At 39.7% G+C, this 16,982-nt stretch overlaps 1 protein-coding gene across 4 annotated transcripts in view; it reads left to right on the forward strand.

Annotated features, from left to right (window-relative positions):
* Positions 1–16,982, forward strand: part of slc38a9 (solute carrier family 38 member 9) — a 46,895-nt gene that overhangs the window by 28,681 nt on the left and 1,232 nt on the right. For 3 of the 4 annotated variants that reach the window (XM_044333746.1, XM_044333745.1, XM_044333744.1), the window contains 4 exons: positions 1,348–1,454; positions 1,742–1,855; positions 10,428–10,576; positions 13,331–13,420. In XM_044333746.1, coding sequence (XP_044189681.1) covers positions 1,348–1,454; positions 1,742–1,855; positions 10,428–10,576; positions 13,331–13,420 — 460 coding nt within the window. Of the gene's footprint in view, positions 1–1,347; positions 1,455–1,741; positions 1,856–10,427; positions 10,577–13,330; positions 13,421–16,165; positions 16,278–16,982 lie in introns of all 4 variants that reach the window. The other variant, XR_006398828.1, reaches the window with a different exon arrangement.

A 16,982-nucleotide genomic window follows, 5' to 3' on the forward strand; every position in this document is an offset into this window, starting at 1 on the left:
ACTGGATATGACTTATTAGAAGATGTGTATATATTTGATGAACTACGTGTCATTTAGGCCTCACTTGCTGTTGCATGTAGGAAACACTACATAAGGGAATTATTATTGTAGCGATACCTTGACGAATACTGGACATTGCATGTATGAGATAACTATCACTTCTTGAGTCCACTATGTGGTGCTAGAGAACATCCATTATTTATACGTCATTTTGCTGTATATTGTGTGTAGACCACACCATGTAAATTTCATGTAAATCGGATGATGTTTGTCACATAAGGCTAATTTCCTCTTGCCAGTAGGTGATGCTATGATTATGACTCAATATTGATATGTAGATGTGTTCCGGCCTGGACTCTTATAAAACATGAGAAATTTGGGGCCGATTCGACAAAGTAAAGTGGAGTTACAACAACTTCCTGTTTAATGCCCCAAACATGTTTTTGGCAAAATTCACCGCCAGCCACACCAAGGGTGATCCATGAAATATAAAAAAACTTATATCTTTAGATATACATCTTTAGATGTAACCTACCAAATTTGAAGTTGCTTGGGTTAAATTTCTAGGAGTTAATTAAAATACAACGCCTGTCAGTGGCTTCATTTTGCGAAGAAAATACACAATTTATTCAAAACTGCTGCCTACCAAATGTCATAAATCTGCATCAAAATTAAAGGTGGGGGCTTTGACTTTTGAAATTTTTTAGGGGGCACCCTTGAACTACTGTGCCACACCCATGCCCAAGAGAGAGTTCCAAGGGACCCCTTTTACCCGTTTTACTATGACATAGTTGGTACCAATGGATGCCTTAGGTCATCGTTTCATATGATACCAGTACCTAGCTTTAAAACTGAGCCCACTACAGCCTCTGAAAGACAGTAATGCGTTAATAGTGTTCATTTTTTTTAACATGTCAAATATTTCTAATTAATTTAAAAACTAACGCATTATTTTTTTGCAGAACTTAAATAAATATTAATAATAGTAATACATTTCATTTGTACCACACTTTTCATTCATAGTGAAACTCAAAGTGATTATAAACGTTTGTGGCAATGGTGACAGTGGTCAGTCCTTTGGTTGGTTCTTTCAATTTGCTCTAGCTCCACCATCTTGCCAAATTCTCTCTCTCTCTTCTCTTTTACAAAATAAATGTCATAATCATTTCAGCAGACTGACAAATTTTCTCTGTCCACTGATGCTCCCCACTCAATGAACCGTTCACGTTTTGGGTGTAGTAATGAACATTGCAGCCACTAGGGAGCACTAGTGAGGATTTAGATGTTTTTTTTTATTCACATACAGTAGAAAATGCATAATTTCTGTCCTACCCTGTGTTCTTCCAGAGTTCAGACTGCTTTTCCCTCAGCTGACTGGTGTTCTCACTCTGGCCTTCTTCATTCACAACTGCATCATCACATTAATGAAGAGCAACATGCACCAAGAGAACAATGTAAGCCTTACTTACCCATGCTCCTGCAGAACTTCACACACTGCAAACATGCATTCAACTGCACTGATCTTGTGTCTGCTGACTTAGTTCAGATAACACAATTCAACATTGCAAGTGATGGCAGTGCCTTTAGTGTCCACCTCAGAAATGGGAAGGAAAGAGTCTTTAAATATAAAGTCAATTTAGTCAGGACAAACCCCTTTTTTTTTCCTTATCACGGTTTATGTGAAAAACACAATAAGTAAGGTGATGCTGAGTTTAAGGTGAATGTGTTTTGGTGTTTTCAGGTGCGGGACCTGTCCGTGGCTTATCTTCTGGTAGGGCTGACCTATCTGTATGTGGGAGCGTTGATCTTTGCTGCCTTTCCTTCACCTCCTCTCGTAAAAGACTGCATTGAACCAGTAAGATTTACTTCAGTTTTCGTATCATTTTTTGCCATATAAACTTGAATAACTACTGTTAATAATAACTTTGCAACATTAAAACAGTATTTTTGCTTCTCCTTTCAATCAATGTTCACCAAAAGTGTAATGTATAACACATTTAGTTGTGCCTGAAAAATGTTTTTTGCTGTTGTGTACAGTTTTCCTAAAGTAGCTTTTGGCTGTGATTTATTTGACAGAAACTGCCATAACTTTTGAAGGTATTGTGCACTGCAACCAAATCTAACACATGCATAAGCAGTCCAACAAAATTTGACAACAATTTTCATACAGACACTCTAGCAATGTGGTAGATTTAAAGGGCCATAACTTAATGGCCATAAGACTGACTCACTTGACATTTTGCACAGTTCATCCTTACACAAAGAAAGCCATAATATTACCAGACATGTCTTTGAATGCAGATTTGGATCCAAATGCTGATTGAAGACCTCAGCAACTAGTTTGATTATCAGCCTTGACAGAAGTAGTGGTTAAGAAATAAAATATGACAACACATTGGTTTACTTCATATCAGAATCAAATACCTTTATAGAATATACACCCACTCACACACTCTTAATTAGGAACACCTGCTTATTCATGCAGTTATCCAATCAGTCAATCATGTGGCAGCAGTGCAATGCATAAAATCATGCAGATACGGATCAGGAGCTTCAGTTAATGTTCACATCAAACATCCGAATGGGGAAATGTGATCTCAGTGACATTGACCATGGCATGATTTTTGGTGCCAGACGGATGAACCAGAAACTATTTATTCACTGAATTATTGAATTTACAGAAAATGTGCCATATTGTGATATGTATCATTATTATGACATGAAATCAGTTATATCAGGATATGAGATTTTTGTCATAACACATAGCACTAATCTATTCACAGTGAGAAAAAGACAGGTGGTATAAATATATAAATAAAAGTTTACAATAAAGAATAAATAAAAATACATGAATGTAAAGAGAGCTGTTGAGTTTAAAAAATGTAGAAGATATTGACTGGGAATGTGCAAATGTTCACAGTATAAATGGTATGTAATGTGTAAGTGTAATAATACAAAGAATACAAAAAGTTAGACAAAAAGACAAAAAGATGTAAAGAGTTCACAGATGTGCAACATAAGACTGTATTCAGACCAAATTAGGCAGCATGGTGAAAACACCAGTCCTCCCATTCATTTGAGTAGGGGTAATGCATTTTGGATGCGGACATTTTGGCTGCAGTGACGCCACACTGGCCTGTGGCCGGAAAGTTGTGTCAACTTTTGTAGAAACGCAACCTGACATCACTGCAGCTGAAGGCTGTGGTGGCCAGTCACAGCCTGAGATCAGAGTGATCAGAGCTGTAAATTCTACCATGAGGGAGTAGAAAGATTTTACTAGGAGGAGGGGAGGACATTTCTCTTCATGTGATAATGTTAAAAGTAAAGTTAGGCTTTGCAGTTGGCTTCTTTACTCTGTTTAAAAAAGACAAGAGAAAAAGAGAGAAAGAGAGCTGAGGGCGCCAGACAGACAGAGAGAGAGAGAGCAGCTGTGGTCAAGTGAGCTAGAGAGTGAATGAAGAGAGGGGGCGCTGGTAGTGAGAAAGCCAGTGAATCAGATCAATAAAACATTTTCTGATTGTTTTACAGCGGTTTCGTTCTAGAACACAAATAAACACGTCCACACACTTCTGCTCAACCCTGCTACTGTATGCTGCGCTGCCTGATTTGGTCTGAATACAGCCTAAGATGATAGATTTCACACTAATATAATGTGTAGTGTCTATGAGTGAGGTAGAGCCCATGTCAGTGGGGGTCCTGGGCCTTGTTGATAAGGCTGGCTGCAGTTGGGGAGAAACTGTTCTTGTGGCGTGAGTTATCGGTCAAGATAGAGTGCAGAGTGAAGAAAATACTGTACATCACAACTGTCCAAAGAAAGGGGTGGTAGTGTTTCCCATATAATTGTACAGACGAAAATGAGAAACCACACCAGGCCAAAAATATATTTTTTTAATGCAAATAATAACACCAAATACCCATCCATTCAGAAATCAATAGTGTTTGAGAGCCTCTGTGCAGCCCTGTTCCAAAACGTGAGCTAACCTCTGTGTCGTTGCTAAGGAAACTCTTGCTAGCATAGCTCCTTTTAAGGAGTAAGGCAGTGTGTGATATGTGTGCGTAACGGGTGAGTGAGTGGTTGAGCGAGGGAGAGTGATGGTGAATGTGAGCAGAGCAGAGGAAAAGGTTGGCAGTAAGTTGTCAGTCTGGCAGTAAATGTACAGTACAGGCTACGGTACGTCAGTTAATAAAAGCTGCAGCTTGTGAAGACCAAGAGAAGTCGCATCTGTTGTTTCCCTAAGTGCTGGAAAAGTGAAGGGGGTTAGCTCCAAAGTTAGCAACAATGGGTTAGCCCAACCTGAAGACGCTAAGCAGAGAAATAGAGAACGGAGAAATGAGTGGCTGCTGAATCTCCCAACTTTTGAGGTATGGCACTTACAAATTTTGTAAGATTATTATCATGCATCACAACTCGGACTAGTAATCAAGTGGTGTGACAAAGACTATAGTGCAAAATGGAAAGATATTGAGATGACTGTAGGAGACATTCCAGTCCAATCCCTAATTGGTAATATCAAACTAGTAAAGGCATTACAAGATTAAGTAGGCGTAATAAATTCCCACACACTGAATACTCACTTTGATCTAATTAAACGGTACATATTAGAAAGTGAAGTGAGACTGTTGAGCTGGTTTGAGTGATCTTCAGATATTGAGAGAGAAAAGGGATCACAGCAATGTGCACAATAACCAAGAATGGATATTTGAGTTTTTAGGAGTTTAAAGAGAGATATGGATTAGAAAACAAGGACTTGTTTTTAGATATTTACACTTGAGGCATTGCTTTATAAAAGAAATACATAACCCAAAAACCTTAAATGGTGTACTTTATGTAATGATACAGACATACAGTGGGACAAGATTCAAAGCAATCTCCGCGCTATACCAAAATCTAAGAGACTGTAAGGCTTTCTCTGCAATGTACATTAAGGCTAAATGGGAGAGGGAAAAAACATTAAAATTACAATGGAAGAATGGCTCTGTATGTGCAAAACACAACACACCACTACAAATTCAAGAATATGGAGGGTGTTTGGATGGAAAAATCTAACCAGCTACTTCATTACACCTAAAATAAAGAGTGAACAAACTGGTTGCGAATAGTCATGTTGGTGGATATGTGGGAATAGAGAGGCATACCACACACACGTTTTTTGGGAATGCCACAAATTACACTCATTTTGGGAAAATGTGCATGTTAAAATTAAAGACAATCTGGGATCTGCAATACCTAAGGAATGCCAAGTTATGTACCTTGAAAATATAAATGATTGTGTCACAGGTATTCAACCAAGATATTATTGATCACAAGCAATAAGGCTATAACATGAAATCGGTATAAGACTGAACCCCTTACTATAGAACAATGGGTAGGAATTATAAGAGAGAGGTGGGCAGTTGTGGAGAGGCCCAGGCCCCTGCTGAGGTGGGGGAGGGGGTAAATGGACTTTATTTGTATAGTGCCTTTCTAGTCTTCCGACCACTCAAAGAACTTTCACACTACATGTCACATTCACACCCTTAAAAGGTACAAGGGCTACCATGCAAGGTCCCAACCTGCCCATCATTCATACCCTGATGGCACAGCAATTTGCAGTTCATTGTCTTGCCCAAGGACACTTCGACATGCAGACTGGAGGAGCCGGGAATCGAACCGCCGATCCACCAATTAGTGGATGACCCGCGCTACCTCCTGAGCCACAGCGCCAGAGCTGGTTGATGGAGTCACAGGGGACTGTCAGGACTTTCCCATTGTCTTTCAAATCAACAGTAGAACTCATTCATGCCATTGGCCAGATGCAAGTCATTAGTGAAGTGGGGGGCTTTCAGCTTGTAGTTGGTAATCTGTCTGTGGCCCTGTTTACACCTGGCATCAACATGCGTCTTTTGGGTGATCTGATCACAAGTGGACAGCTCTAAGTACAGGTGTGAAAAGACACATTGAGGAAACACTGAGATCTGATCACTCAGACCACGTTCGGAGGTGGTCTGGGCTGCGTGTGGCCACATTCTGTTAGCAGTGTTAACTCAAGTGTGTCCGGGGCTACACTGAAGGACCGCCTACTCAACTAATGTCCTCTATTTTCTGGCAGACTAGGCACGGGAAGTGCATTGCTGCCTCCGTGTACCCTCCATCCAACGTTGTGTTCAACATGTTTGATAACAGGATAAACAAATTAATTATTTTGTTTTTCCGTTTTTCATTTCAATTTTTAAAAAAAGACAAATTCCACTTCACCTTTTTTCCCATTCCCCTAACCTGTTTTCATCTTCAAATCGGCAGTTGGAATAGACCACAACCAGAAAATAACTTGTTTTTCTCATCTGTCTAAAAAAAATTCAGAAGCTAAATGTTTAATTCTGTTCCCCTTGATAGTTTCCTCTGTCCTGTCAAGTTGTTAGAAATTGTTGGATGTTACGGGACAGAGTGAAAGTAGCCACACATTTCTCCATTCTCTATTTCTCTGTTTAGGGTCTTCAGACTAGGCTAACCCATTGTTGCTAACTTTGGAGCTAACCCCCTTCACTCTTCCAGCAGTTGGGGAAACAACAGACATTACTTTTCTTGGTCTTGAGAAACTGCAGCATTTATTAACTGTTATACTGTAGTCTGTACTGTACATTTACTGCCAGACTGACAACTTACTGCTAACTTTTTCATCTGCTCTGCTTGCATTCACCATCACTTTTCTGCCATTCGCTCTTTCCCACCCACTACGCATGCATGTTACACAATGCCCTATTCCTAAACAGAGCTACGCTACCAATAGTTTCCCAGGTAATAGCACAGAGGTTGACTCACGTATTGGAACCATAGACTGTAAAATATACAGCGTAACAGTGCTGAACAGAGGCTTTTGAATATCCGAATGAATGGATAATTGGCTTGAGTTTTTGGCATCAAAATTTTTTTTTAGCCTGGCGGGGATTCTTATAGGAGAAACACTGATTTGGTAAACTTTCAATACGTTCAGTAAATGTAAAAGTAAACGTACAGAGTACAGTCGGATCTAGCAGTCTCCATTAGGTTTGGTGAGTCCAAAGTTGTGAAAACAACAGGGATGTTTTGACTACACAGGTAATTCATAGGTAATTTGTTAGTCTGTCCCTCCCAACGCAGGAAATAATGGATTAATCCTGGAAGGCTATTGATGTAGCACTTTTCTCCTCATGAACGTAACACAGCAATTATTCAACCAATGAGAATTTGGTCGGACGAGAGCATATCGACTAACTAGTCGACCAGGAGACTACAGCCCTACTGCATATAACTCTATATTTTTTATACATATCTTCAGACCCGGTGCTAGAGCAAATAAATAGGACAGGCATTTGCTTTTCATGAGGGGGCACACAATGCATTGTATATTTGTTTCTCCTGTTATCAAACAAGTTGAGCAGAGCTTTGGGCGGAGGGTACATGGACCCCCAGTCCTCCTGCCGGTTAAAAACAACAATGCATTTGGTCTTTGCAAGTGAAAATGATGTACATGTTTATTTGCCTATCGATTGGGGAAGTGAAATCCGATCACAAGTGGTCACTCAAGATGCATGTGGAGACGCATTCTAATGCCAGGTGTGAACAGATGCACTTAGAGCTGTCCATGTGATCAAATCAGCCAAGACACATGTTAATGCCGGATGTAAACAGGGCCTGAGACCCTTCCAGACAGAGGTCGAGTTGTTTTCTGAGAACAGCTGTTGAAGATTCTCAGATTATAGTTGTTAAGCATCTCTCACCGCCTTGCTAAACCTGTATTTAGACTCTTTAAGTCTGTCCGTAGTGCCCACTCCTAAACGCTTAGTTTAGCTGTAAACCAGGATTTTGCTGGAACGTGATGGCACATAGCTGTGAAGATACTGGTATCACATGAAACTAGACCTAAGGAATCCCTTGGTACCAACCATGTCATGCTAGCTTGTTGGTAAGGGGGCTAAAAATTGGCATGGCCATTTTGAAAGGGGTCCCTTGACCTCTCACTACAAGATATCTCAATGAAAATATTGGTTCTATGGGTACCTGTGAGTCTCCCCTTCACAGACATACCCACTTTTTGCTAATTCCATGCAGTTTTGGGCAAAAACCATGCAGTTTTTTGCATGCAGTATAAATGTGTTATTTTTGCCTTTTCTGCCATCTTGAAATTTGGTATGACTGGAAAGCTGAGACTCTTGTGGATTCAATGAGCTCAACTGTATTCATGTGTGATGATATTAGTCCCCATAGTAGTCATTTCATTGTATTGACACCATTTTTTGAAACTTGAACTTACTGTATACAATGAGCTATTGTGACCTCTAGGACATGGCCTCATGAAACTTTACAACCACAAACTAGAGACCTAGGTCATTCAGAGGATATATGGCTTTCCTCGGTATACTGACGATAAGGGGGTTTCTGAGCAATTTTCAGAACAGAAATGAGACATAATTGAGCATGTGAAAGGCCATCATATACTTCCATCATAATGTTCTAAGCTAGGGCTGTGCAATATGACGATATATATCGTGTGACGAGAGAAAAATGTCTATCAGTATTTTTCGTCATTTGGAGTCTGTCCATCTTTTGCATGGATTACATTGATAAATTATTCTTCTTGGCTTTTTACTCGCGAAGCTTTTATTGCACTTACAGTAACATAACGAGTATAGTTGTCAACTCTCCACCACTGTATGTCTCTGCTGTGCTGCACACACACGGAGGGCTTAGCCCCGCAGCAGTGAGAGAGAGCAGAGAAGCAGCAAGACAGTGACTATAAATGAATGCAAAACACAGTAAAGACTGTCTTTATTTATGTTATTTACCAAATTTATGTGCACTCTTTCAGTTTCAGCTCAGTGTGAGAGTCTCTGCTGTGTTTTGCTGTCATTTATGGTCGCGCTACTCTCCTCTGCTCACTATAGCCCCTTAGCCTGTACTCGGACCAAACCAGGCAGTGCAGCGTACATCCGTAGTATTGAGCAGAGGTGTGGGGGGGTGTGGGCGTGTTTGTGCTTTAGAACGTAACCGCTGTGAAACAATCAGAAAATAATGTTTTATCGATCTGATTCACTATCTTCCTCACTATCAGCACTCCCTCTCTTTATTCACTCTAGCTCACTGGACTACAGCTGCTCTCTCTCTCTCTGGTGCTAGCAGCTCTCTCTCTCTCTTTTTTTCTCTCGTCTTTTTCAAAGTCTGGAAGCTAACAGAAAAGTCTAACTTAACTTTTAATGTTATCAAACGAAGAGAAATGTCCTCCCCTCATTTTAGTAACGTCTTTGTCCTCCCTCATGGCAGAGTTTACAGCTCTAATCTGTCTGATCTCTGTCACGCCTCTGAATCCGGAACACCTGCATGCTATGTAAAAGCACACACGGAGGCGGCTTTATGCCAACGGGGAGAGACGGAGGGGATGGACCAACTATTTATTAATTGAATTAAAATGTGCTATATCGGGATGGGTATCGCTATCGGCATATGAAATTACCTATATCGGGATATGAAATTTTGGTCATATCGCCCAGCCCTATTTTAAGCTGTTATACACTCTACGCTTTCAAAATTTGAATAGGCGCCTAACCAAAACACAATGTTTATTACAGATTTATGACTAAAAAAAACTTGACACACAGTGCTGAACTGCATCTCAAATGAATCTTCAAGTTCCCAGCTTTCAGATGATGTATACCTTTCAAAGTGACATATACTGTTGACTTGCTATCTCTACCTAAACATCCCCTGTTCCCCACAAAAATGGGTCTATGGTAGGGGGGCAGGAGTGAAGAGGTTAAAGACATAGCCTGGTCTGATGAATCTACATTTCTGCTGAGGCGCACAGATGGTCAGAATTTGGCATCAACAGCATGAATCCATGGACCCAACCTGCCTTGTGTCAACAGTACAGGCTAGTGGTGGTGTAATGGTGTGGGGAATGTTTTCTTGTCAACGTAGACCAGAATATCAATGGAATGTTTTCAACATCTTGTGGAATCCATGCCATGAAGAATTGAGGCTGTTTTGAGAGCAAAGGGGTCCTACCCAGTATGGTGTTCCTAATAAAGTGGAAGTGTATATAAAAAGCTCACACATGCCAGAATTTTACATTTAATTACAAATGGATGAAATTTACTTTATTGCAACTTAATTGTCAATTATGATAATGTAACCTTGTTTAGCAAGGAAAATGTCTGAGTAAACAGCGTAAGAGCAGGAAGATTTAAAATTCACATTTTGCAACTTTTCAAAGTCTATAGATGGTGGAAATTTTATACATTTTTTTAATACAAATGTTATATAAATCAGGATCTTAGAACAACTACAAACTGCTAGACAAAAGGCTTTGCGGTTGATTAAAGAGGTCAAAATCTTCAGTAACTGTAACTTCCTTACAGATTTTTTAAACAAATCCCACATTGCAAACCTTCCACTGCTGTCTTCTGTCCTACAGAACTTCTTAGATAACTTCCCCAGCAGTGATGTGATGGTGTTTGTGGCACGGACCTTCCTGTTGTTCCAGATGATCACAGTCTATCCCTTGCTGGGATACTTGGTCCGGGTCCAGGTGATGGGCCAGATCTTTGGCAATCATTACCCCAGGTAAGTTCTTGTCTTGTTATTTCTTTGGAAGCAGACCTGCATACCAGCCTGATTGTTTCTTAATGTTTACCGCAATGTATGTTAACTTTAATGGACAGAAATATTTTTTGAAAAGTATTGTGAAATATTACAAGTGTATACTGTAGTACTATTACTGAAAGACCGAAGCTCATTACCACTGCATTTAACTTATCACATTATTCATTCTGACACTAGCTGTGTCCCAGTGCATGACTGGACCCTCCAAAGATTTACTGAAAGATTTACATGAAAGAAATTTTCCACACAAAACTGAAGTTTGTGTTAAGTTTACTTAATCTAGTGGAATGTGCAATCACTCTGACTTATCATGTCTCCTCCCTCAGATACATATGTAATTACGAAAGAAGTGCATCTTACAAAAATTGAGATTCCAGCTTGTATTGTCAGTTTGATACATATACCGCATGTTTTTGGGGTGCAATGCATTTCACACACATTAGTACATCTGGAGCCTGGGGTTTTTAGGATGACCTGCTCCAGACAGCTGAGTTTAATTATTTTATTTTATGTTTTATAATTGACTATACTACACTCAGAATTTTTCTTGTGTGGTGTTCTTCCTCTGAGCTGTACTTCTCAGTAAGTTGTCTTCACCATCAGCTCATTTCAGTCATTTTTTTAAAACATCATAAAACTTTTTTGATAAGCATCCATAAATATTAAAGAATAGTGACCAAGATATGTAGTGAACATTTGACAGTGTCAAAATAAACCTGTCAGTGCTCTCTGATGGACATTTCTCCACTGATTTATTGTTACTTATCAGCTGACATGCACACCAATATGGATGTATCTGTGATAAACTAATATTGTCTGATATATTGGTCACACCCTCATTACACACAGATGACACAGGCTCCATTATATTCATTATGTGATACATAAAAACAAATGGCTGAATCTGTTATAATTAATATCATTAAGAGTAAAGAGGATGAATGCAATTATTAGGGCCCGAGCACCGAATGATGCAAAGGCCCTATTGTATCTGAACGAATTATTATTCTCTATTAATATTCTTCCAAAAGAAATGCATTTTTGAGGAGCTAAACATGCTTGAAAACTTGTGAAACTTATGGACACATGTCAGAAGTCGTGAAAAATTTTTATATTTTATGGCTTGGCCATGAGTGTGGCAAAATGGCTTGAGGGTGCCCCCCTAGAAAATTTCAAATTTGAAGCCCTTCTTTTAAAATTGACATATATAGTGAATCTTTTTTTCATGGAACACTGTTGTGGCGACACAGCGAATTTCGATGTTTCGACTGAAGTCTGAAGGCATGTACAGGCCAATATTGACTCATAGTCACAGCACCACCTACTGGTAACAGAAAGTCGTCAGCCCCATTCTTTTAATAACTACTCTTATCAGCTTAACCAGATCCACCTAAAATTTGGTCAGCTAAGTTGTAAGACCTTGATGATGCTAAATACTGAAGCTTTTGAGTTTTCATCAAAAGCTGTTGCCATGGTGATGTATTGTTTGTCATGAAACAGGAAGCTGTTTCATGACAAACAATACGTGTCAGAAGTAGCGAAACATGATATCTGGTATGGGTCTTAGGCTTGAGTTTGGCAAAATGGCTCGAGGGCGCCACCTAGAAAATTTCAAGTCAAGTCGGGTAGCAATAACGTCTCGCCGTCTGTGGCCAACCCTTGACGACCCCCCTTCTACCCGCTTCTCCCCCTCAAACAAGATGTGTTGTGAAACCAGAGAGAAAGATGTTCTTAAAAGCCTGTGTGTTCAGCTCTCAGTACTTTTGTAGCTTGTAACTGAATCTCTATAGTTTGAAGATTAGTTTTTCTCCCATGTTCCTGTTTGTACTCTCAGAAATCTCCTTTCTTGTTTCCTGATCACTTTCAGCCGTATCAGAGCCATATTAAGTTACTGCAGATGAAAACATTTCCTGATGCTGCTGCTGCATATTAAAAGGTTTAAATAACAAAATAACTGGGGACTCTTTGTGAGGAATTTATGGGAAATTAAATTTGTCCATCAACCTCTTTACAGCTGTGACTTTGACCATTAGTCACAGCCATGATTTATAGAACTCACTGCTTTTTGACTCAAAACAAGCACATCATCAGTTAAAAGATACACCTTCAAGAGGGTAGCCCTAATTTATTGGAGATGGAAATGTTAGCTGTTCTAGACTGGCATGCCGAGTCAAACCGAGCCAAGCCAAGCCAGCACATGTATGGAAAAGGCCTAATAATGTACATTTATTGTTTGTTTTTTAGCACCACATAGTGAACAAAGGGAATGATAGTTATCTCCTAAATGCAATTTCTAAGATTCAGGAAAATGTATATCCGTGTCTATTGCCCTCTAGTAAATGCTGCATCATGTTATCCCGTAATAACAGCACTTTGACTGCAGCGCATCCTGACAAAGATGCGAGGGCCTGATCATTGCTGCTTGCAGCTTTAATTTTAGTTTTTTACAATTTGGAATTAACTTTGGTCAATTTGTCCAGATTTATTTTCACATATTTGTTATTCTAATATTTGTGCAGAAATACTTGTATAGTGAACATTTAATATCATGACAACCCTAATCATGATGGCTAAACATTGATGACAAAAAACTGTAAACTTGCAGTTTGTTGGAATTCAGAATGAGGATTTCAAAAGATTATAAACAGATTCTTCTGTAAGTAAGTAAGTAAGTCTGCAGCTCTTAGCATGTCATACATTTTCATTTTTCTTTAGTTTCTTCCACGTCCTGGTGCTGAACATCTTAATTGTTGGAACTGGTGTCCTGATGGCCAAGTTTTATCCCAATATTGGATCCATTATAAGGTATGTTTGAAATTGTTTCCTTATTCACACATACTGAATGAGTTAATAATTAATTCATTAAATAGAATTAGTCTAATGATTTCTTTTATGTGGGTGGCTGTGGCTCAGGAGGTAGAGCGAGTCGTCCACTAATCGGAAGATCGGCGGTTCGATTCCTGGCTCCTCCAGTCCACATAACGATGTGTCCTTGGGCAAGACACTTAACCCCAAATTGCTCCTGATGGCTGTGCCATCAGTGTATGAATGTGTGTGAATGGTTAGCTTCCTCTGATGGGCAGGTTGGGACCTTGCATGGTAGCCCCTGTACCCATTCAGCGTATGAATGTGTGTGAATGGGTGAATGTGATTCGTAGTGTAAAAAGCGCTTTGAGTGGTCGGAAGACTAGAAAGGCGCTATAAAAGTACAGTCCATTTACCATTTACATGTGCATAAATAAGAGGGGCAAGGAACGCATATCTGTGGCTTTGATGAATCATGTGGTCGATATTCTCTGTAAGTTTCAGTTGCATTTCTAAGTGGTGTGAAAGAAGCGGTATTTAAAAAAAGCCCACAGTAAGTTGTTGATCTTGAATAGTAAACCACCCCTGAACAGGCTTGTTTCAATCCCAGTTTGGCAGTAATGACAATACTGTTGCATGTAGCCAGATCTAATTGAACACAGCCTTTAATATTTATCCAACATATCAGTATTGTGCTTCATTGATCATTAATGAAACAGCAGAGGCCTGGCGATTTTGGGTCAAGCTCAAAAAACAAATTATAATACCCATATTTTCTTTTATTCCTCCATAACACAGGCTTTAAGTTTTAGATATGTCGTCTAAGCCCAAGCTGAGATAACCCTGATGACATCATTATGACCCCATCAGGGTTATTTTCTCAGACATGACAAAGCTCCTCCAGAGCTAGAAACAATTATTTTCACAGTCGTAGGAGTATTACTCCTCATGATTAATAAACTGACTTATTCTAACTTTTTTTTAGTATTACAGCCCTATTTGTTTGTACAGCAATATTTATAAGAAATGTGACTGTGTGATTCCAAATAAAATGTGCCATTATGCATGGAAAACAGGCTTTTAATGTCTATAGATGTGAATTAAAAAGATGCATATTTTGGCTGCCAAATGTTTACACTTCCCAAATGAGTCTTCCTCTCATGAGAAGCATCTTAGAGTTTCCATTTCATCACCAAACTGTCAGTACATTACATTACCATGAATTGCCTTTAGTGGATTTCTTTCCCCTTCTCTCTTTCTCCACTGTTACTAATAAAGACATAAAATTCCCCAAAATGATAAAAATAAAAATTATTTTTTAAACCAATTTCTTGTAATAGATGTTTTACTTGCTATTAATAGTACTTAGGAAAAGTCACAGCAAAAGCACAGAATTCAGCTCCCTCAAAAAGGCCTTAGAAGGTATTAAAATGTTCAATAACAAAGGTCATAATTATCATAGATAATCATGAATTATGAAATCAAGAGAGTATTATAATTAATAATTTGGGCACCAACTGTTAAAGAACCCCACAGGTGGGGGACACAACTGTCTGATCTGTGAGGAGCATGGTCGCTTATTAGCAATAATTAATAGTTATCAGAGATAATTATTAATTATACAGGTGAACACAGAAGGTATGAATTTGAGCTCTGATTAACTCAATATATAAAATACAATAATAACAAAAGACTTCTCTTTAAAGATATAAAAGCGTTTATTAAACTTAGCAGAATTAACAAAGTTAACAAATGCTTCATTCAATATACCGCTGTCCTAAAATCTAATTCTACCTAAGCAAACTCAAAGCTATGCACAGTCTTGAACACATGCAGGTGAATGCGTATGTGTGTATGTGTCAAGATGGCGACGTTATCTGACCTGATGACGTCAAGGATTTAGACATGGATGTGACTACGGGAGGAAGTCACGTCACGTGAGAACTAAATGGCGGAAGTTACGGCAGTGTCTTGGTTAGACAATAGCAAGATGGCGCAGCCTGGTGGTCAGCGTCTTGCACTCACCCAATTCTGTATAAAACACGTGTCTGATGGCGGATAAAGAAGGACATGTCCCATGCTATCTGACCATCAGATGTGTAGAAACGACGTGTGTGTATATGTGCATGTGTGCGTGCGTGTGTGTGGGTTAGTCGCAAACGAGAGAAGAAAGAGGAGGGAAAGTGACCGTGAGGGGGAGAGAGGCGGTTCCTTTATCTACAGAGAGCGTGCGTATGGACGGCAGTCTGTAACGCATGTTGTCTTTCTCACTCACGGTGGCACAAACACAGCAGTAGTCCCGAGCAGGACAAACACAAAACAGTCTAGCGTGGTGAACACAACTAAACAGGCAGCAAACTTCAAATACTCCTTAAAGTAAAGCAGAACAAATGGACTCAGTGGTACGTCAATTCACACAACAAAGCTTAAAAGCTAAAAAGAACAATGGCACTGAAGCTGAGAATAAACACACAAACTAACAGTCTCTGCCAAGACTTAAACCTCTTACTTGGTTGCTTCAGAAAGCAAGCAGGTTGTGTGTTAAGTCCATCTTTCGGTCCGGCTTGGTTCCTTGGCTCGGATGCTGACGGGGCTGTCCTCGCGCTGTCGGCGGGGTTTCACAGGAGCTGATTCTTGGCGGCGTGGAGGAGAAAACAGCAGAGTCGACTCCGTTGAAGAAGAGAAGAAGAAGGCAGAGAAGTTATCCACATCTTTGTGAAGAAAATCCGTTTCTTCCTTCTGCAGGCGGTGAGAGCGCTGGATGCAGCAGCGGTCTCTCTTTGATCCAGGGATGGTGTTTGGGTGAACACGGGCGAAGTCTCGTCTCATCCGGCGGGGGGAGAGTCTTCCAGTCGATGTGAGAAAAACACATGCATGGTGTTACCTCCTTTAGTGAAGCTGGCTCACAGAGGGACAGAACTTCCCCTCAGCTCAGTTCACAATGGAAAGCATGTTTTTCTGGGTGTCTTCAGTTTTTAAAGGGGCGGCGATGTCACGGCTGTGTCACCATGACTTCCTCTCTGCCAGTGAGAGACTGATTGTTGGGACCATTTCCGGTTTAGCACCTAGGTGTGAACTGAACACTGCATGTTTGGATATGGAGTCCGAAATGAACTCTCTTTGTCTCCCTTTGTTTTGGGCGCCCTCTCCTGGTATCAGGCTTTGGAACTTACATGCGGGCCAGCCTTTGTCTCATGGAGTATGAGGCCCAACAAGTCTAATTCTGTATTTACGAAGCTTATACATTTTCAGTTTTTGTTGAGGTTGTCAGAAAGGTGATAATTCTACTTTAAATATAAAATAAAAGGAACACTTTTCAATGTAATGCACTCAACCACTGATCAAATTGATTCTTTACAATCCATGTTGGTCATGAACTTGTAGGAACAAAAATACCGAACATTTCCCACCAAACAGCACTTTGCACCCTCCTTCTTGATCAAAGTAATGAGTGCTTAAAAGTAAGTGGTGTAAACCTGGCACATATATTTCTGATATATTGTTTTTTTCCTACAAACTGCAGAATGCTTGATTCTATTGATTGAGAAATGAAGTTCATTCT

Source organism: Thunnus albacares, chromosome 18 (genome assembly GCF_914725855.1).
Source record: "Thunnus albacares chromosome 18, fThuAlb1.1, whole genome shotgun sequence".
Classification (NCBI taxonomy): domain Eukaryota; kingdom Metazoa; phylum Chordata; class Actinopteri; order Scombriformes; family Scombridae; genus Thunnus; species Thunnus albacares.